The sequence below is a fragment of the Rhinolophus sinicus genome, chromosome 14, assembly GCF_057876585.1.
Source record: "Rhinolophus sinicus isolate RSI-liver-muscle chromosome 14, RSI-T2T, whole genome shotgun sequence".
Classification (NCBI taxonomy): domain Eukaryota; kingdom Metazoa; phylum Chordata; class Mammalia; order Chiroptera; family Rhinolophidae; genus Rhinolophus; species Rhinolophus sinicus.
The window spans coordinates 31,479,474-31,500,094 of NC_142514.1; the positions used below are offsets into that span (position 1 = coordinate 31,479,474).

At 52.6% G+C, this 20,621-nt stretch overlaps 1 protein-coding gene and 1 long non-coding RNA gene across 4 annotated transcripts in view; one reads left to right on the forward strand and one right to left on the reverse strand.

Annotated features, from left to right (window-relative positions):
• RNF220 (ring finger protein 220) overlaps positions 1 to 20,621 on the forward strand; it is a 213,211-nt gene that overhangs the window by 178,233 nt on the left and 14,357 nt on the right. Inside the window, exons 4-8 of one of the 3 annotated variants that reach the window (XM_074334607.2) lie at positions 7,532 to 7,577; positions 10,986 to 11,087; positions 16,463 to 16,505; positions 19,623 to 19,744; positions 20,105 to 20,237. In XM_074334607.2, the coding sequence (XP_074190708.1) occupies positions 7,532 to 7,577; positions 10,986 to 11,087; positions 16,463 to 16,505; positions 19,623 to 19,744; positions 20,105 to 20,237 (446 nt within the window). Of the gene's footprint in view, positions 1 to 7,531; positions 7,578 to 10,985; positions 11,088 to 16,073; positions 16,331 to 16,462; positions 16,506 to 19,622; positions 19,745 to 20,104; positions 20,238 to 20,621 lie in introns of those variants that run through there. The other 2 variants (XM_074334608.2, XM_074334609.2) reach the window with 2 other exon arrangements.
• LOC141572365 (uncharacterized) lies at positions 1,024 to 2,627 on the reverse strand. The gene is made up of 3 exons (XR_012497723.2): positions 2,509 to 2,627; positions 2,024 to 2,114; positions 1,024 to 1,469 (listed from the first exon to the last, which is right to left on the reverse strand). It is a non-coding gene; the product is annotated as an uncharacterized LOC141572365 (long non-coding RNA).

Sequence of the window (20,621 nt, forward strand, 5' to 3'; positions counted from 1 at the left end):
TGAGCCACTGCCACAGGCCCTGCACTGCCATGCTGAGCCTCATGGCAGGGTGACAGAAGCAGGAACTGGGCCCGATAGACCCACCAGAAGGCAGCCGGTGCTGCGATCCAGGAGAGTAAGCACTGCCTTCACTGTGAATCTCCAGGTCTGCAAGGTGACAGTCTTGAGAATGTGCATGTCCCCTACTGCTCCAGCCCCCCTTCCTTGTCCCTGCCTGAAAGACTGGGCAGAGCCTCCTGGACAGCCTTGTAAAGGAGCCAGATTATCAAAGGGAGCAGAGGAGGGATGTAACGAATCGCCCCAAGGAGTCAGGAATTCACAGAACACAGAGGTGATGGCTTGTATCTACTCCAGGATGTCCAGGGCCTCAGCTGAGAAGACTCGATGGCTGGGAACTGAGTCATCTGGAGGCTCTGTCATTCACATGTCTGGTGGTTGATATTGGCTGTCGTCTGGGCCTTCAGCTGGGGCTGTGACCAAAGCACCTACACATGGCTTCTCCCTGTGGCCTGGGCTTTCTCATAGCATGGCAGCTCAGAGGTAGTTGGACTTCCTACATGGACGCTTAGGGCTCTAAAACAAATCTTCTAACTAACGATATGGAAGCCGGGTCACCTTTATAACCTAGCTTGAGAAATCACTTAATGTCATTTCTGCTGTACTCTCTTGGTTAAGGCAGTATTAGCCCACACAGATTCTAGGGGAAAGGACATCACCCCACCTTTTGAGGGGAGAAGGGCAAGCTTATATTATAGAAGAGCATGTGGGATGGGAGGTCGGGCTATAGCCATCTTTAGAAAATGCCACCTGCCGCAGAGGAGCAGGCTGCCCCACCAGCTCGGCTCAAGTCCTCAAACCTGACTGATGCTCCTTCCTGCTACTCGCTCCCCTCACCCCTCATGCAGGGTGCAGGGCATGCCAAGATGAATCAGAAAGGGCCCTGCCCCCAGAAGTTCATTTTGTGGGAGTGAGGAGAGCCGAGCAATAGAAGCCCTGAGAGGTAGAGACTGCTCTGTGGGAAGGACTGGAGCTGCGGGGCAGCCTCAATGAGGCACCAACAGCAGCACAGAGCAGAGAAGGCCGCCTGAGGGACGTGAGGCCCCAGCTGAATTTTGAAGGAACAAGTATTACTTATCTATTACCCCAAAACTGAGCGGCTTGAAACAGCATTTATTATCTCACAGTTGCTGTGGGCCATCCATTCAGGAACAGCTTAGCTGGGTGGCTGTGGGTAGTTGCAACTTCTGGCTCAGAGTCTCTCGTAAGGCTGCAGTCAAGATGTCCGCCAAGGCTGCCGTCATCTGAAGGTCTGACTGGGACCGCAGGCTCCGTTCCCAAGATGGCTCACGCACCTGGCTGTTGGCAGGAAGCCTCAGGTCATCCACACGAGGGGCTCTCCCTAGGGCCGCTGAGTTTCCCTATGGCGGTGGCAGCTGACTTCCCACAGAGGAAATGATCCAAGAGAGAGACTAAGGAGGAAGCCACGCTGCCTTTTATGATCGAGTCTCAGAAGTCAGACACCATTGCTTCCAATATATTTTACTCTATTCACTAGAAGGAAGTCACCAATCCAGCCCATACTCAAGAGAGAATAAAACTGTAAATTCCACTTCTTAAAGGGAAAAATATCAAAGAATTTGTGGGAAAACTTAAAACGACCCCAGAAGACTATACTAATGATAAAAATGCTAATCCTGTTGAACACTCACTGTGTGTCGGCACATGTAGTAGCAGTATTACATTGCATTAATGTATTTAATCTTTACAACAACCCTCTGGGGTAGGTAATATTAACTCCATTTTACAGATGAGGAAACTGAGGTACAGAGGGGTTAAGTGACTTCTCTAAGGTTGCACAGCTAATAAAGGGGTAAAGATAAGATTCACACTCAAGCTCTCTGACTCTATACCCATGCTCTTAATCGCCGCACCCCCCACCCACATACTCACAAGCCCAGGCCTGGGACTAGCCTGGAAGGGGCAGACGGTGAAAGAAACATCCTTCTGTAGTTGAGATCCATACCTTGGCTGCTCAGGAGGGTTTCGGGGTAATTTGCTCCCAATAGAAGACTCCCCCTCAACAGGAACAGAGAATAGAGACGAGATGGAGGGACCTGCAGAGCCTTGCAAAAACAGTGCACTCCTAAGGGTCTGGAGAATAGGGGACCAAGCTCTCTTTCTGCCTCCTCAGTGGCCACCAGCCTGCAGCCCAGTCCCAGTGGCTCCACCCACCCCTCCACTGCCCAGGACATCACTTCTGTCCACAGCTTTTTTGTTCCACCCCCACCCGTGACCCTGCACCCATCCCTCCTCCCGCAGATCCGCTCAGAGCATCCCCTACTTCCACACCCTTCCTCCTAAGTCCGTTTCCCCACCCAGAGCTCCCACATCTGCACCACTGCTCACTTCTGTGTGCTGCCGCCCCCACTTCTGTGTCCCTCACGCCAGGCCCAGCCCAGCACCCCCTAACCCCTTGCACGCCCCCCCACCCCCAACCCAGTGTCTGACAGCCGGACAGCGGGATCTGCACAGCAAGTGAAATTCCCGTCGGATCGATAAAGCCGAAGCGCTGGCGGCGACGGGTCGATGGTTTTATCTGTCTCGGCCCCGCCGCGCCCGGCGCGCTGACAGTCGGACCGGCCGGCAAAGGCGTTCAAGGGCAGCCGCGCCCGCCGCCCCCTCCCCTCCTCTCTCCGCCCTCCCCTCCCTGCGGCCGCTGCGCCCACCGGACTGCAGGGTGGACCGGCCTGCCGCCGCCCTTGTGATTTATCTGGATTTTTAATTGGAAAAAATTTGCGAATTAATTGATTTCAGGAACTTGCCAATTAACATTGTAATTGGGTGCGTGATAAATTCCCTAGGAGCGTGTCAGCTCCCTGCGGGCTAGCGTGGGGAGGGCCCCAGCCTTGGCTGCCCTTGCCCCGCCCCTGCCCGCTCTCTGGGAGGCAGGGGGAGAACAGAGGAGGTTGAAAAAAGATGTGGCACCTGGCTCTTGAGACCCCCGCCCTCCTCCTCTTCCTGTCCTCAGCTCCCTAAGCTGAAAGGGGCCTTCCACCAACCATTTCCCAGATGGGGAAACTGAGCCCTGCAGGAGGGCAGAGCCCAAATGAGGGCCTCCCCTGTTCATGGCACCCGGAGTCTTCCCCCCTTTACCTTCTCTCCATCGCCCTTCTCCTCCCTGGCTGCCCCTTCTTTTCTCTCCTCTCCAACTGTCCCCTTCCCTCTCTTACCCTGCCTTTGCCTCCTTTGCCCTCGCCACCCTCCCTCAGCCTATCTCTGTATCACCCAGGACTGGCACTCTGTCCAAGGATCTCTTCAGGCTGAGCCCAGGGTTGTGCCTTCTGCCTCGGTCTGCCCCTAGGAGCAGACTGCTATTTCAGACACCCCCAAGAGCTCACACAGAGAAGCAGGGGCCTTCCAGCTCCCACACTAGGGCTGGCCGCTTTTCACAGACACAGGTGCAAACATACGCACATGACATACAGGCACACGCATGCACCCCCATTCCAACACCCATTGATGTGCGAGAACTGCTTCCCACAGGCACATGGGCACACAGACAGCTACAGGAAGAGTCAGAACTCTGGTTGGCAAAGGCTTATACTTTCCAAAGCACTTTTACATTCAAGGTCAGAGGCTCTGCCCACACACCCTCCCTCACTCCATCCTCTCTTTCTCCTCTCAGTCCTGCACAAGGTTCCATTAGACCCCAGGACTTCGCTAGTTAGAACCAGAAGGGCAAAGTTAGACTGAGGGCCAATGGTGGAGGGCCTGCAATGCTGGAGGATTGTCCTAGAGGTAGTAGGGAGTTAGGACATTGGTGAGGCAGAAGGAGCTTATCAGGGAGCTGAGCAGTAGGAGAATCGCTCTGGAGGCCAGTGTGGGGCATGAGTTGGGGATAGAAGCAGGGAGGCAAGTGAGGAGGTTGGGGACAGATGCTGAGGCTGACCTAGCATGATGGCTGTGGCAGTAGGAAAAGGAAATGACGAGATTGGTGGAGGAGGAAGCAGGAGAAATTATCTAGCAACTTGTGGCATACTTACTACTAGGAAGAGTTTTCTGACTTGGGAGACCGGAAGTGTGATGATGGCAGAAAAGCAAGTATCTGAGGGAAGGAGAAGATGATGGACAGGGTTGTGGGGATGCTGAGCTAAGATATCTCTAGGATGGTGAAGGGGTGGAGACTGGATGTGTACTGATAGACAGGCAGGAACATAGATGGGGGCTGAAGGTAGAAGAGCAGGTGGCGGGGGCGGGGGCGGGGGGAGTTTGCCCCAGACTTCTCCATGGCCCTCAGACAAGAGTTTCCACTCAGAGGAAAGGGCTTTGGACATGGAGAGATTGCACAAAGCTGAAAGTGGGGGTTGGCTTGGCAGGGCCTGAGCTCAAACACCTTTTCTGGGAGGCTTCCAGAGCCACTTCGAGATCTGGCCTCTACACTGGGAAGCCAGCTCTCTCTGGTCAGTGCTTTAAAAGGGCTAGAAGGAGCCAGAGGGAGGCTGGGTGATTCTGGAGGAGAGGCGGGGTGTGGAAATGGCAGTGCCCCCACCCTCACTTAAGCCTTATTTAAGGCCGGCCTCGGTGTTTGGTTGGGTAATGAACTAGATAAACAATTCCCCAAATAGATTAAAACGAAGTGTAACTTACAAAGGCGGCTGGTGATGATGGTTTATTCCCGGGCAGCGCACCATTTCTTTATTTCCAAGGATAATTCAGTGTAAATCACCTTAATTAAAAGTGTCAGCCCAGCCCATGAATATTGTACTTAGGAACGCGTTTCCTGGGTCCCAGTTATAATTTAAAACCCATGGATCACTAGGCAGCGAGTGACTGAGCAAGGAAGGGAATTGTTGGGGGCGGGCTGTGGAAACAGGGAGGGACGAAGGCCGGCAGAGCAGAGCGGATGGGCTGGGTGGGAGGCAGGCTGCCTGCGGCTCCGGGCTCAGACCCCTCCTCTCTTAGGGGCCTTCAACAGACTCCTGTCTCTGGGGGACCAAGCACACTTGGAGGTGATCAGGTAGCTAGAGGAAAGGTAGGGTTGGGGGGTGCTTGCTCAGAGAGAAGGAAGGAGTCTGGGATAGTACCAGTCCAAACAAGGAAAGGGGAGAGAAATGCCAGGAAAAGATCCAGTGGATCGACAAAGGGAGACACTGGACATTCTGACCCTCGGTGTCCTCGTTTCTACTCATCCGCAGAGTAAACTAAAGCCCAGAGTCAGCAGGACCCTCCCCGAAGCAGAGAGAGAGAAAGATCTCAGAGCTCTGCCCTCCATCCTAACCCCTGACTGTCATTAGGAAAGCAAGGTGGGTGGTGGAAAAGCAGCACTTAGGACTCGGTCAGACATGAACTCAAATCCCAAACCCTGCACACACTGTGTGAGCAGAGAGGTGTCACTTAATCTGTTAGTCAACTTTGCAAAGTTTCTGTAAAGATAAGAAAGAGCACATACAAAGTACCTAGCCCCTGCCTGCCACGTGTGATGGGTGCACAATAATTGTTCATTCTTTCCTTTTCTGTTCCAACCTGACCCTGCTCAGACAATACTCAGACCTCAGTCCCAGGGCCCGGTGAGCACAGTGTGATGCAGTCGACGCCTCGTTTCTGTACCTGTAGGTCTGGGCCTGGCACCCGGCACCATGGGGATGACAGGGCTTGTCGACTGAGTGAATGAAGGAGCGAAGGAATGATCAAAGTGGTGACCACACGAGCTAGTGGCTCCTCAGGAGCAGTCCGGTGTCCTCTCTGATCCCAGTGCCTAGGTCAGGGCCAGGCATGGAGCAGGAATACAAGCACCATGTGTGAACACGGTGTGATCGCATGGAAGCTGGTCTGGCCGTCCTTCCCCATGTGATCAGACAGGCAGACAGCTCTGTTTTTACACTCAGACCTTAGCCTCACCCTGCTACCGAGCCTGGGGACCCCTGCACTGTGACGTACGTGTCTGTGCTGGTGTGTGTCCATGTGTCTGCCTTCGTGGGTGCATGAGTGCCTGGGTATGTGTCGGTGCACGTGGGTGTCTGTATCTAAGCGTGCGTTTATGGGTTGGGGAGCAGCTCTTCATCCAGCTCTGGGGGACTGTTGTGAATGTGTCTGTATGGACATGTCTCTGGGAACAGGACTCTGGGCTTGTGCATCTGTTTGCTTGTGTGAGCCACTGGGTGTGACCACATGTGTCTGCCTGGCTGTTGACAGAATAATAGAGAGACAATGGATATATGTGTAGCTGCCCTTATACCAGCGTTTCTCACCCTCGACACTATTGACATTTTGGGATAATTCTTAGGTATTGTGAGAGGCCACCCAGTACACTGTAGGATGGTTAATATCCTCTACCCACTAGATGCCAGTGTCAAACTCCCCATCGCACGTTGTGACAATCAAAAATATCTGCAGACATTGCCAATATCCCCTGGGGGTGAAGGGAGAGACAAAATATGGCCCCGGTTGAGAACTACTACTTGTTCTGCACCTGCCTCTGCTTTTGCTTGTGTACTGGGTGTGTGTGTGTCTGACTGTGTGCGTGTTCCCTGTGTACACATCTGGGGAATCCGTGTGTGCCTCCATGAGCTCTGCCTTGGGGGGGTGTCTTTTGTGCCTTCTGGCTGTCTGTGGGCCTGATTTACCTGGACAGCTTGCACCTGTGTCTGTGCCAGGCCCCTACGTGCGTGGGCAGTGTCTGCCTCTGTGTGCATGTATTTGTGTGTGTGGAGTTGGGTGGGTGAGTACACGTGTGTGAATGTGTGAGCACAGATGTGGTGAGCATAGTGAGGGCAGCAGGGAGGGGGGACAGGAACAGGGATATTAATGTTTCTGAAGTGGATCTGATTTGATATGTCTTGTTCCATTGTCAGCATCTGTTTAGCGGGGATTTGTAATACTTTGTGGCTCTGGATCACTCATGCTTAGCGCGGGATGTGGCCTTGCATACCAATTTTGTTATTAAACACAGTCCTTGCCTCCCCCACAGCCCATCCATCAACTCCCGCACCCACCCCCGCCTGCTCCAAGCCGCCCACCATATTTCAGGGCCCAGCTCCCGCCCGCCTACCGCGCCCGATGCCGGAGGGCTTGGGGCTGACAAATTGAATCAGGGGGAGATCATTCCTGGCCTAACGCAGTTTGCAGCATGTTGGAGGGAGAATTGACAAGAGCCATGTCAGCTCCATCACCCCAATCCCATAGGAGTTTAGAGCAAGCTAGGGACAGGGGGTGGAGGGAAGGGGGCATCCAGGACAGACAGAATCCTCAGGGCTGATACCAGGAGTCAAGTAAAGCCTCTTTCCTCAGATTCACAAGGGAGCCAACCATGCCTAGTGTCTGTATCCCCTTCCCAGGAGCCAGCTCTGGTCTTTAGCCCCTGGTGGTGCTGAGCTAGGCAGGGCCAGCTGGGGTTGGACTGGGTGGAGCTTGGCTATGCAGGGCTGGGCTAGGCTGGCTATGCCTTCTCTCTTTGGGGCCTTCTTGCTATTCTACTCTTGCATGCCCTGGGCAGCAAGTGGAATGGTCACCCTGTTCTCTTCTTTCTTGGCAGCAAGAATTCCCTTCTGAAGGAGGCCATGGCTCCAGGCACCCCAAAGGTAGGTTGCAATTGTGTGTTCTCCTCCTGTCCGTCCTAACCTAGGCCCACCCAGAACTGGTTCCTCTGGAGGATAAAAGGAGCTCTTCCTAGATCCCCAGCTGTCTCTAGGGTTTGAATGTCGGCCTGGGGCCTGGGGCTGCCCTGTACGATTGAGGCGTGTGTGTGTGTGTGTGTGTGTGTGTGTGTGTGTGTGTGTAGTCTGAGTGTGAACTAGAGTATGCTCATCTGGCTTCCGCCTCTTCTAATCAGGACAGGGGTCAAAGCCAAGAAGGACCTGGGGGTTTGCGGGACCCAGACTCTAAGGCTGGAGAGAGTCAAAGGAGGAAGGTGAGCTGTAGCAAGTAAAGGAAAATATAGAAGTATAGTCAAGACAGACATCCTTAGAGGCGAGCCTGTGGTGTGGTGTGTGTGTGTGTGTGTGTGTGTGTGTGTGTGTGTGTGTACTTTGTCCTGAAGGCAACAGGGAGTCAGGGAGGATGCTGGACTCATTTGGGGAGACAGTCTGCCCCTCTGAACAGACACTATGGGAAAGAGGCTTGAAAGCATCCTATGGAGAAAGGAAAAGTGAAGGGCCAGTGGACGGCCCAGACAGTCCTCAGCACAATGACATGATTTGTACCAAGAAGTCCCGTAGGTGGCTACAGATGCAGGTGGTGCTGCTTCCCCAAAGGGGATGGTTTTGAGGGAGTGGGGACCTGGGGAAGAAGACTAAACCCTGACTCACTGAGTGTCCCCTCCCCACCCCTCGGTGTGTGGCCACATCCTTTCTCCTAAGTTCTCACAATGACTGGGAAAGGCAGGAATGCCTAGACCTTTTTATAGGGACTGAGTGAGTGTCGAAGCTTCGGAAATGGATGAAATCAGTCAGGGAGAGTGTATGGAGAGATTAGAGCAAAAGCCAAGAAGACAATCTGGGAACTCCTGCATTGGGGGAGTCAAGATAAGGCACAGGAGCCAGGAGAGGGGCAACAGAGGAACCGTCATGAGTTAAAAGAGGCACAGAAGAGCATGGTATCCCAGACTCCTAAGGAAAAAAGTTCCAAAATGTGTGGGGTGGTCAGCAGTCAAATAGAGAAAGTCTGGAGAAGAAGGCCATTGTATTTAGAAACCTTAAAGGCACTGGTGACCTCTGGGAGGGCAGTTTTGGGAAAAGGGACCAGAGTGACAATATTAGCTCCAGGGGTTGGCCCAACTCCCCTGCAGTCCTTTAAAAAGAGTAGGAGTGGACTTTGTACCTTCATTCAGGGTTTCACCCAACACACAGCAAGCTGTACAGAGGAGAGACAGGGAACCAAGGAAGCAAAGCTCTCCCAGCCCTGAAGAGAAAAGGTGGGGGTGCCAGGCAGCTGTGGGTCGTAGCAGTGGGCAGCCACACTCCAGCGTGGCCCAGTCCACAGCATTCAGTGGTTGTGGTTACAGAAGGTGGCTCATGGACAAGCTACCAGGTCAGCCACCACCACCACTGACCCCTGACACCTGAGCATGGCTGGAGGCTGGTGTTCTAAGGACAAACAGACGCAATTCCTGTCCATACCTAGGGCCCGTGTTCACAAATGCACACACACACACCCAGCTTGGAGGACATACCCAGAATGTGAAACATGCACATTCCTGCAACGACCCACACAGCCATATTGATAGCCAGACCCAGGGGCAAGGGGCACTGCCCAGCACTTCCAGGTACGTGCTCACACCCCAAAGCTGACCATCTTAGAGTCTGTCCTCTGCCTTGACCAAGGCTTTAGGGAAGCATGTCATGGGTGGAACAGGCACGAAGGAGAAGGTTCAAGCAAGAGACTGAGAGGATGGGGAGAAGGAGGGAGGGAGGAGGAGGAGAGGGTGAGGGGGCCTTAGACAAGATTGATGGCCTCGTTGCCATTAAGAAAAAAATTAGCCGGTGGCGGCTATCATATTAAAGGGTGAAGAAGCCGTGAATTATTTTCTTAAAGATCTTATCGCTTACAATGATAATTTTACCTTCCAAAAGGCCACTTTTAATGAGGCGAAGAGCCAGGCAAAAAGTCATGATTTAATGCCGGGATTTTTTTTTTCAAAACACATTTTACTGCTTTTTGGTCCATGTTTAAAAAGCGCCAGTGACCTTTTTTTATTCCGCTTGCCCTAGGTGTAATGCTGAGGCCTCTCAGGGCTTCTAACCTAGAGAGAGAGAGAGAGAGAGAGAGAGAACACGCATGGAGGGGCAGGGCCACATTGTTTCCCCCTCCACGGTATCCTCCTTGGGACCAGAGAAGGGGAAGGACATTGCCTGAAAGCCCACCTGTTTTCTGAGCTGGGGGCCGAGTCACCCACTAGGCCTCCCACTGGGCCTGGGTGAGTGAAGAGGGGCTCCTCCCCCAGGCCCTTCCCAGCCTTTCCCTCCTCCAGCCCTGGGGCAAGGCCCACGCAGTCAAGGAGCTGTGCCAGGCGAGCCGCTGCCCCTCCCGTCCCAGGCCCTGCCTGAGGATGTGCAACACGGCCACGCATGCGGGTCACATCCTGCGGCTCAGTCGGAGATGAAGGATAAATGGCTGCTCCATCTTTCCCAAATTGCTTTCTTTAGGCTGTCACTGGCGATTTGGCATGGTTTTCTAGGCTGGGGAGGCCTCCTAGGGAATTGTATGCTTCCGGCTCAGAGCTGCGCAGGCTGGAGAAGGTGGGGGGAGGAAGTATGGATTGCTTTCAGTCCTCCAGGCCCCCAGTTTGCAGCTGAACAGGCCTTGGCAAGAGCCAGCAAGAGCAGACTCAATGTGCCATGTGGTATTTAGAATTGTGGTGCTTGCACACAATTTAAAGCAGACAGTTTATTAATCTAAACTGCAGGCGTATGTATAAGAGGCCGTGTAGGATTGACGTGGGGGGATTAGTTTTGCTAGGGTTTTTGCTGGGGTCATCGCCACAGCACAGGGATAAATGGGCCCAGCGTACATCCCTAGCTGCACACAGGAAACTCATACATACTATTTAATTTACTGTCTCTATGGCAGGGGCTGCCATCAGCCTGTGTTAGGGACAGGCAGGGTAGGGTGTCCGGTATGTGGCTTTACCCCCAACCCTTCAAGGGTTTCCCTGAGTCTCTGCTCCCAAAGGAAGAACACAGCATGTATCATCTCTGCCCACTGGGTGTGGGCTGGGAGTCCGCCCCACTGGGGCAGAGATTATCTGGGGTCTAGGAGATGTGAGCCCTCTCAGGGGGTCACTACCCATCCCAAGAATCAAACGATCCTCTCCCACAACCACACTCCCAGGACCTGACCGTGTGCCCTTAGAATCTCAAGAGCGGTCCCTCTGTCCATCCTCCCTCCTTCTCTCTGTCTCTCTCCCAAATGCTCCATAGGACTGGAAACTCTAGGGGACTGACTATAGGACTCATTCAGCCTGAGGCCACATGTCCTTTTTCTTCTTCCAGTCACTCCTGTTGTCTGCTTCCATCAAGAGGGAAGGAGAGTCTCCGACCGCATCTCCACACTCATCTGCCACTGATGACCTGCACCACTCAGACAGATACCAGGTGAGGAGGCGGTGGGCTGGGCCTGAGAAGTGAGCTCACCTGAGTGGTGCTGATGCCTCCCTCCTCGGGAGGCAAGAGCGGAGGCCTGAACTGTTTGGTTCCCTCTGTGTCTAGTGCCCCTAACTGAACCCAGAAGGCACAGGTGTCAGAGAACAGGCCTTAAATAGATGGATTTTGGGGAGCGATGCCAAGATCACTGGGGCTCTGGTGGGCTCTAAGCACCTCTGAAGCATCCCATCCCATCAGGAGGTGTCCTATAAGGTTTGGTTTCATGAGGGACCCAGAGACATAGACCCAGATCACCTGAAGATTTCATACTTCAAAACCACGATCCCCTGAGCAAAGAACCATTCAATCTGCCAAACCTTGGTATCAGGCAAAGAGAGAGAGAGAGAGAGAGAGGCACACATTGGCTGCGAGTGCCTTGGGCAAATGTGGAAGGGAATAATCACACAATCCTAAAACATCATAGCAGGAAGGGGGCCTAAGGGTAATATCTTAGCTCTATGTGGCCTTCTTTGTGGTAAGCAGGAGAAAGAACTTCCCTCAGAAGCATCTCTCTCTGAGGAGAGACAGAGCCCTGCCTTTGAAAACCCCAGTCAGATGGAGGAAAACAGGGCCCTGCTCCAAGGAACATTTGTCTAAATGGCAACAGGCCTTCTCAGGGAGCCCCAGTGTGAAAAGGGAAAAACAGCCCTGACTCAGAAGCCCTGATCTGATGCAGAAAGACAAGGTGACAGGGACTTATAATCTGGGGTAGAGAAGCAGCGTCACTGCTGGCACACATGAAACCTTTGTAGGAATTAGTCATGTTCCCTCTGGGCACACTTTCCTCCCAGCTGACACAGCCTGGAGTCAGGGTGCAGAGCTTGGAGAGTGGAGTGCCGAGGATGGGCACCAGCCTCCACTGGCACCTCCTCCACTGGATGCCTTTGTATGAGACTCAAAGTGCCAGCCCTGGGGAGGGATCCCAGCTCTCATGAACCCTGTTTTGAGAGAGGTAGTCAGCCAGCACTGGGGAGACATGCCCTCACCCAAACAACCCTGGTTTGAGATGGAGAAATAACCCAACCCTAGGGAATTCTGATCTCACAGGGAGGGAGACAAGGCTCTGTCCCAAAAGGTTTCCTTCAAAGGCAGAGACAGAGCCCTGCCTTCAGGGGCCCATGTTTTGTATCTACTTCAGTCACAGCATTCACCATCTGATGAACTAGGGAAAGAGTAACTGTCAGGCATAGGCATGGCACTGGCATACCGAGGCACGGCACCAAGGCCTTCTGTGATTTACCTTCAACCTGTATTCCCAGCTTCCATTCCTAATACTGCCCTCCATCAATCCTATGGGCTATGTCACTGAATTAATGCCAACCTCTCCCTGGCTGTGCCATTCCTTTCTTGCTTCTGCATTTATACATGTTGTTTCTTCTAACAGGACTATTTTACCCCATCTCATCAAATTTCTATTTTTCCTTCAATAATCTGCCCAGATCCCATCACCTCCAAGAAAACTTTCTGGATTAGCTATCTCTTCTCATGACCCCTGTGTGTCTCTATTATTGCCCTTATGATCTTATATTGTGATCACCCCTTTAAGTATATTTCCGTTATCTATTGGTGTATAACAAACCATCCCAAAACTTAATGGCTTAACACAATTTATTATTTCTCATAGTTCATTTGGTTGACTAGGCTTTTCCTCACTTATGCAGCTCATTCAGCTAGAGGATTGGTTGGGCTGGAAAATCCAAAATGGCCTCACCACACGTCTGGGAGATTGGGAGGCCTTGGTTCTCTTCCACGTAGCTCTCATCCTCCAGTAGATTGGCTTCCTTACTTGGCAGTCTCAGGGTGGTTTCCCACCAAGAGGACGAAAGACAAAGCTGCAAGGCATCTTGAGGCTTAGACTCTGGAAATCACACATCACTTGGCAAAGCAAGTCACAAAGCTAACTCAAAATCAAGGGATGAGATGTAGCTCTTGATAGGAGAAGCTGCAAAGAATTGTGGCCCCATTTAATGTATCACAATGGGCCTGACTCTTCCACTAGACTTAGAGCCCCTCGAAGGCAAGGACCTTGTCTTATCCTTCTTTAGTCCCTTCCTTTACTCAAACATTTAATATCTAGTACTCACTCATGCTCGGCCCAGTGTCCTTGCCTTCAAAGGCTTAGATTTGCAAATAGATAACTATAGCCTAGTGTTTTAAGTGCTATGACGAGGGTATAAATAAGTTTCTGGGATAGCACAGTGGAAGGAGGAAAAAATCAGAGCAAGTTTCACCGAACAGGGTTTCAGACGATGAGTAGGAGTTCACTTTGGTGGACAAGGAATAAAGGGTATTCTAGATCAAGGCAAAACTGTGTGCAAAGGGCATAAAGGTATAACCCAGAATGATGGATTTGGTTTTGTTAGCAGTTCAGTTTTGTTAGACTATAAAACACAAGGAGAATTGGTAGGAGGTGAAGCTGGAGAATACCCCAGGGACTAGATGGGTATCCCACCCCCTGATCGTTACATAATGCCAGGCGTGTTGTCGTTCCTCAATTATGTTGGATATTTTTCTTTTTTCTTTTTTTTTAAAGATTTTATTGGGGAATAGGAACAGGACTTTATTGGGGAACAGTGTGTACTTCCAGGACTTTTTCCCAAGTCAAGTTGTTGTCCTTTCAGTCTTAGTTGTGGGAGGGCGCAGCTTAGCTCCAGGTCCAGTTGCCGTTGCTAGTTGCAGGGGGCATAGTCCACCATCCCTTGCGGGAGTTGAAACTGGCAACCTTGTGGTTGAGAGGACGCGCTCCAACCAACTGAGCCATCCAGGAGCTCAGCGGCAGCTCAGCGGCAGCTCAGTGGCAGCTGAGCTCAAGGTGCCCTGTTCAATTTTAGTTGCAGGGGGCGCTGCCCACCATCCTTTACGGGAGTTGAGGAATTGAACTGGCAACCTTGTGGTTGAGAGCCCACTGGCCCATGTGGGAATCGAACCCGCAGCCTTTGAAGTTAGGAGCATGGAGCTCTAACCGCCTGAGCCACCGTGCCGTCCCCTGGATTTTTTTTTTTTTAATCATTGAATTAGGCATTGAAATTTGGGGGTATTGGTTTCTGGTTTGGAGTCCCACTTATTTAGCCCCTGCTGGAGTACCTAACTTCTTAACCATTACTTCACTTTACCTTCATAGCAACTGTGCAAGTTAGGATTCATTGCCCCCAATTATTGCTAAAGAAACAGGCCTAGAGAGAGGAAGTGACTTTTCTAAGAACACAGGTATGCTGAGTAACAGAGTCAGGATTTGAACTTGAGTCTGCCTGGCCTTGAATCCTGGAATGTGTCTCAGCCCTGCACTGGGCTCATGGGCTTCCCTTATATATATATCCCCCTCCCCTTCCCACTGATATCTCCTGCATGCTAAACCCTGTGCTGGGTGACTAGATAGAGATGACCTCCCAAGAAGAAGGGGCAGATACGTAAACAATCAAAATATACAAGATCAGAGGGAAGCCTGGGTCTGTGAAAACTCAGAGGAGGCAACTAACCCAATCTTGAGGGAAAGTGAAGCCTTCCTGGAGCCCTGAAGGATGAACAACAGTCAACCAAGCAGGGGGCATGGGGACATGGAGGATAACGTAGTCCAGAGTCCAGAGCATGAAGTGCTCAGAGAACTAGAGGTAGCTCTGCAGTATCAGGAGGGCAAAGGGAGACAGCGGGGCGCTGGAAGAAGAGACTGCAAAAGTAGACAGAGCAGGTCAGAGAAGGCCTGTATGCCGTGTTGCAGATCATCTAGGTGGAAAACCACTGAAGAATGTAAAGAAGGTGGGGAGACAGGGTCAGTTTTGAACAATACAAAGATAAAACACTGTGTGTAGTGTGGAGGTTGGGTTGCAGGAAAAGAAACTGGACACCAGAAGGCCAGATGGGAGACAGCTGCAAATTTAGAGCACTCATAAGATTGTTGACTGGAGAAGTTACATCCAAGATACCGTGTTTCCCCGAAAAATTAATATAAGACCCGGTATTATATATTACATTGTATTGTATTATAATGTTATATTAAGACCTGGTCTTATAGTAAAATAAAACCAGGTCTTAATTTTTGCTCCAAAAGACGCATTAGAGCTGATGGTCCAGCTAGGTCTTATTTTCAGGGAAACAGGGTAGGTGTAGCCACTGCAGAAACACTCAAGGATGACTTGCCTATGCCAAGCTCTGTGCTGGGCTTCAGTTCACCCACATGACTCACACATGGCCCCACCCCTGGAGTAGTCTGTGCACTGGTAAGAATTTCTATGAGCTATAATGAAAGTAGAGATGGAAGTACCCTAACAGGAGGGAAAGATATTTTTCGGTTAGGCTTGGAAGGTTGAGTAGGAGATACACAGAGATGGAGATGAGAAGATTTAAGAGCCCTTTAAAGGTAGACTCTCTGAGATCTAGAGAAGGATTGAGTGTGAGGAATGAAGAAGGATGGGGTCAAGCACCACTCTCAAGTTTCCAGTGTAAGCACACCTGAGTGGACAGTGGTATCGTCTTATGAACTAGAACCCAGGAAGGAGGCACCTGTTTGGGGGATGTCGAGTTCCACGTTTGCCGCATGGGAGCTCCAAGCAATGTCCAGCACACAGCTGAAATGCTGGGACTCCTCTAATAACGAGACTGCTGAAAGGCTAGGCGGCGGGACAGTTGAGAGCACAGTGCGGAGGATTCCACCATCGGGAATTCCCACTCCTCCTCCGCAAAGGACCAGCAACCTGGCTGCCCTATGACTGTCACACGATAGGCGGGAGAACGGGCCGGGGCTCTGGGCGGAAGGAGCCCCGCGGTGGGAGGGGGCGTGGAACGGGATGGGAGGATCTTGCAGCCGTTAACTGGGGCGCGTAGGTTTTGCGGGCGGTGGGAGGGACCCCAGGGCCGCCCCAGCCTGTTGCCACCGGAGTGCGAGTAGCTGTTTCCCGATCTCGGTCCGTCCCCCCATCTTGAACTTTCACCCCGTCGCGCGACGGCGGGTCACGTGATCAGGGCCAACATGGCCGCCGCCGCCGCTGGGAGCTGAAGTGCCGCCGCCGCCGGGCAGCCGGGGGGAATCCGCCCGCATCGCCGCCCTCGCCGGCCGGGCGGCCGCGGGGCCCGGAGCGCCGGAAGCCGGGGCTGGGGCGGCACCGCGCGGCGGCCACGGGGTCCCGTTAGAGGAGCCCCCGGCGGCTATGCCGAGGGCCCGGAGCGGCCGGCGGAGCAGGGGGGCCGGCGGGAGGGAGGAAGTAGGTTTGTTTACGGGCTGTTTGGGGCGGGGCAGGCCTGGACCAGGGTCGGTGCTGGGGCGGGGGCCAGGACTCAGGCCGTGGCTGACGCTATCTTCTCTTTTTTTGCATCTGCCCGGGATCTTCCCCCAGACCTTCCTGCGAGTGCGAGCCAACCGGCAGACCCGACTGAATGGTGAGTCTTGCCCGGCCCCTCCCTCCGCCCCACCCCCGGCCTCCTCCCTCCCTCGCTGCCTGCAGCTCCTGGCTTGCCTGGGTCTCTTCGACATTAGGGCCCATTGGCTTCTCACAGTCACAGCGCCTGAGTATGTGCTAAGCAAGGAGGCCGCCCTCAGTTTCCCCGACTGTCTAGTGGAGGTTATGGTTCCCAGCTCTTGCCCAAGCCTCTCTAAAGGCCTTGAACCCTGGGGGGCAATAAGTGCCAGAGAATGAGGAATAAGCTGCACAATTTCACTCGGGAGCTCAGCTTTGAATTTGCAAACTGCTGGGACCTCACTGTACAAGCCGGCAAGGCGCTGAGAATGTTTTTCTTCCAGTTTTTAATCAGTGCCCAGTAGTGTGAATACAGCCTCTCTGCTGAGACTTGACAATGCAGTGAGATCTGGAGTTCCCACGGCAACAGGAACTAACTCATCCCAGGGTTCTTTGAGTTATCAGTCGGCCCACATTTCACAAAGGTGATCAGCGTGGGCTCGACAGCTCTTAGAGGCCTTCTCTGAAAGGGACTGTGTATGCCCTACTTGGCAGCCCCACCCCCACCCCCTCCTTTGGATTCAAACCTCTGGAGCATTCCTGTTTGCTGAACACAATTGAATGATCCTAGCTTTTTGTGCTGCCTGGGGTGTGGTATGTGTGGGGGTTGACTGTATGGGGCTTAGGATCTTCAGGCCAGCTGGTAAATGAATGAGGCCATGGATATTCAAGATCCACAACTCCTGCCACTTGGTTTCTCCTGCCAGGCTGAGCCCCATTCTGGGAAAGGGAGAGCATTCATTATGGGCCAGCACCATGTTAAGCGTTATTTTCGTAACACCTCTGAGAAGAAAGTGTTAACACACATTTTGTAGATAAGGAAACTGAGGCTGGGAGAGGTGACAGTGATTTGTTTAAAATTACACATGTAACTGAGCCATGATTTAAACTGAAGTTTGTTTACCTCCGAGGCCTGGACTTCTCCAACCATGCCATGCTACCTCCATGGCAAATCCTTTGACTTTACCTACTCAGGGGTAGCCTCTCAACAGGGAGTAAAACTTTCCCTACCACACTTTTGTTATTTTGGCGAGAAAATAACCAAACTTGCCTTGTTTATCTGAGAATTTCCAGGTGATGCTTAATCCATCGGGGTGCTTTCCTGGGACTACAAAGGATCTTGTGGCCTGGGTGGCCTGGGCAAGGAGAGCATCCAGTATTGTGCCCTCTTTGGCAATCCTGAGAGATTTATTCCTTTATTCCGTCCTCGGTGTCTGTCATAGTCCCCTTCTTATGAGGGAGGCACTCCCTTGGGCTCTCGGCAGGGTAGATCAGGTATCTTTGTATTTGCACACTGCTCATACAGGTTTCTGGCACTCTCAGGGTCCCTGCTCAATGCCTTTCTGATACCTAGCATTCCCTCTCCAGCCCAGCCCTGGCTCTAGAGTGTCAAGGTGGCAGGGGCCTGAGATTCCAAGGGTTAATTAGGGCAGTCAAGGTGAAGGAATCTAGATTTGTCCACCAAAGCAAGTGGGGCACCAGAACATAATCACATCTCCAACAGCGAGAGCACAGGAAATTAAAGAGATGGGCCAGGTTACAGACCAAGGTTTCTCAAACTTCATGCTCAGTCCTGATGGGATAGTAGCTTTCCTGTTGATTTGGGTCTTTTTAGGACTACTCTTGTTTTAGAGTAGCTCCCTGCCTCAGACCCGCAACAGGGAGAAGCTGGGGCCCTCAGTGCATATTCTTGCTGCCTTAGCACAGTCACGGGATCAGTCTTTGTTGATGTTAATCAGTCAGGGAGATTCTTGGGACAGGAGAGCATTCTAGGTTGGGGAGTCAGGCCTGGTTTCCTATCCTGCCTTTGCCACTTTTTCGCTGCTTGAACACATGCCTTGATGTCTCTGAGCCTTGAGTTTCTTCATCTGTTAAAACAAATAATGCAATGTAGCTTCAGTACATAGAATTAAATGAGCTACCTTGTGTAAGGTATTTGGCTCTGAGCCTAACACTGTTGAAGCTCAAAACTGCAGTGTATCTACTCTTACCAGTGTCACCTCTCACCTGTGTTCCCCCACACACACGCAGCATTCCCACCAAGGTCAGTGTCCATGAAAAAGTTCTTCCAAGCCCTGCAATGGGAAACCATTCCCTCCTTGGCCGCCTCCCCTCTCCACCCCCATCCATCTGATCTCAGAGTAGCTATCTCTACTTATGCTATTGCATCCAGGGAGGGGCCGCAGGGAAGAGTCCCTTGTTTTGACCCCTTCCTGCTTCAGTGACAGGAGGGCTGCAGAGAGGGATTAGTGAACTAATTAGAAATGATTGCATCTCTCAGCATTAATTAGCAGTTTTGTGGGCTTGCAGTGTGCACTTTGGAATTGAGCCCCCTGCGGGACAGCATGGCAGGCAGCCCTCTGCCTCAGGGGCCTGACAGCCAGCCCCTCTGCATTGATTAGAACTGATGGAACAGGTTTGGGTAGGCACAATAAGGGCTGCCCTCGCAAGGTACTGTCTGACTCAGACCCTCTGTATCTTTGGGCCTCGGTCTCCTCTTCTGTAAAGTGGGACCAGTGGACATGAGTAAAATTCTTCCTGTGATGATTCTGGATAGGACACTAAGTAAGGGCTCTTGGCCCAGGAACAAAAGGGATATTAACTGATGAGAGAATAACAGGTCACATCAGGCCCCTGGAGGGACCATGGGTTCTAGCCAAGAAATGTTCTCTAAAGTTGTATTTCTTGATACCAAAAGAGCCCATGGTCTTGGCCTTCTAGGGAGATAACCTAGCAATATGGAGTGTCTGCTCATTGGACTCCTTGAGTCCTGCAGGTCGGGAGGTATGGGTTAAGCTTGAACCCACTGGCCAAAGAGTAGGCACTTGGCTGGCCTAGCGCCAGTCTCCTCCCCAGGTGCTCCTGGCAAGGCCCAGTCCCCAAAGGAGCAGGAGGTGCTGCCTAATGAGGGCAAGATCAGGCCCTGAACAAAAGGGCTAATGGCTCGCAGGAGGGCAGGTTGTGTCAGCTCCACTGGGACCCTGGGAGCTGCAGTGACCGTCTGCCTGTTCTGTGCTTTGTTTTCGGTTTCTCCATGCAGCTCGGATTGGGAAAATGAAACGGAGGAAGCAAGATGAAGGGCAGGTATGTCCCCTGTGCAGCCGCCCCCTGGCAGGATCGGAGCAGGAGATGAGTAGGCATGTGGAGCATTGCCTTTCTAAGGTAGAGGGGCCGTCACCACCTACCTCCCCTCCCCTCTCCCCTTGCCCTGTCACTAGTAGCTCCTGACTGCCCCCAGATCTGTGGGCTCTTGGGGTCTTCATGTGGTCTCAGCAGCTTCTTCCTTTCTGTTCTTTGCCCTCTGCTGTCACTCTCCCACTCCTTCCGTGGGGCTCCATTGGAAAATCATTGGGAAGAGGCCCAGGTCTTTGACCTCTAGAATGGTTTACTTCCCAGGAGCCCTAGAGCTGGGGGACCATCTGGCACACCACAGCCAGGGGCCAGGGCTGAGCCTTCCTTGCAGGCCCTGTGGGCAGGTAGGGACGGCCTGGGACCCGCATGATCCTGCTCTGCTCTTCACAGAGGGAAGGCTCCTGCATGGCTGAGGACGAGGCCGTGGACATCGAGCATGAGAACAGCACCCGCTTCGAGGAGTATGAGTGGTGCGGGCAGAAGCGGATACGGGCCACCACTCTCCTGGAAGGTGGCTTCCGAGGTATACGCAGCTGACACACAGGCAGTGGCACTCTGGTGGCCAGGCCTCTGCTGGGTATCCATCTGTTGGGAGCCAAGAGGCCAGGGCTGGTGGCCTGTCATCCATCCCACCACGTGGGAGCTGCTGCTGGCGGGGCTCCTTTGTGACCATGCTGCCTGCCTGTGCTGTGCATATTAAAAGGGATGTATTTGGGTGGGGAAATGGAATTGTGCGACTGCAAGCTAGGAGTGACGAGGGGGCTCTCAGCCTCGGGTGATGCATTGAAGGTGACAGCCAAGCCGCGTTAGCACCTGCATAAAATATTAAAGGGACGGTTATGCATTTATCACTCCATCCCTCTTAAGGCTGATAAATGAGAATCCAGCAACCTGCTGTACACCTCCA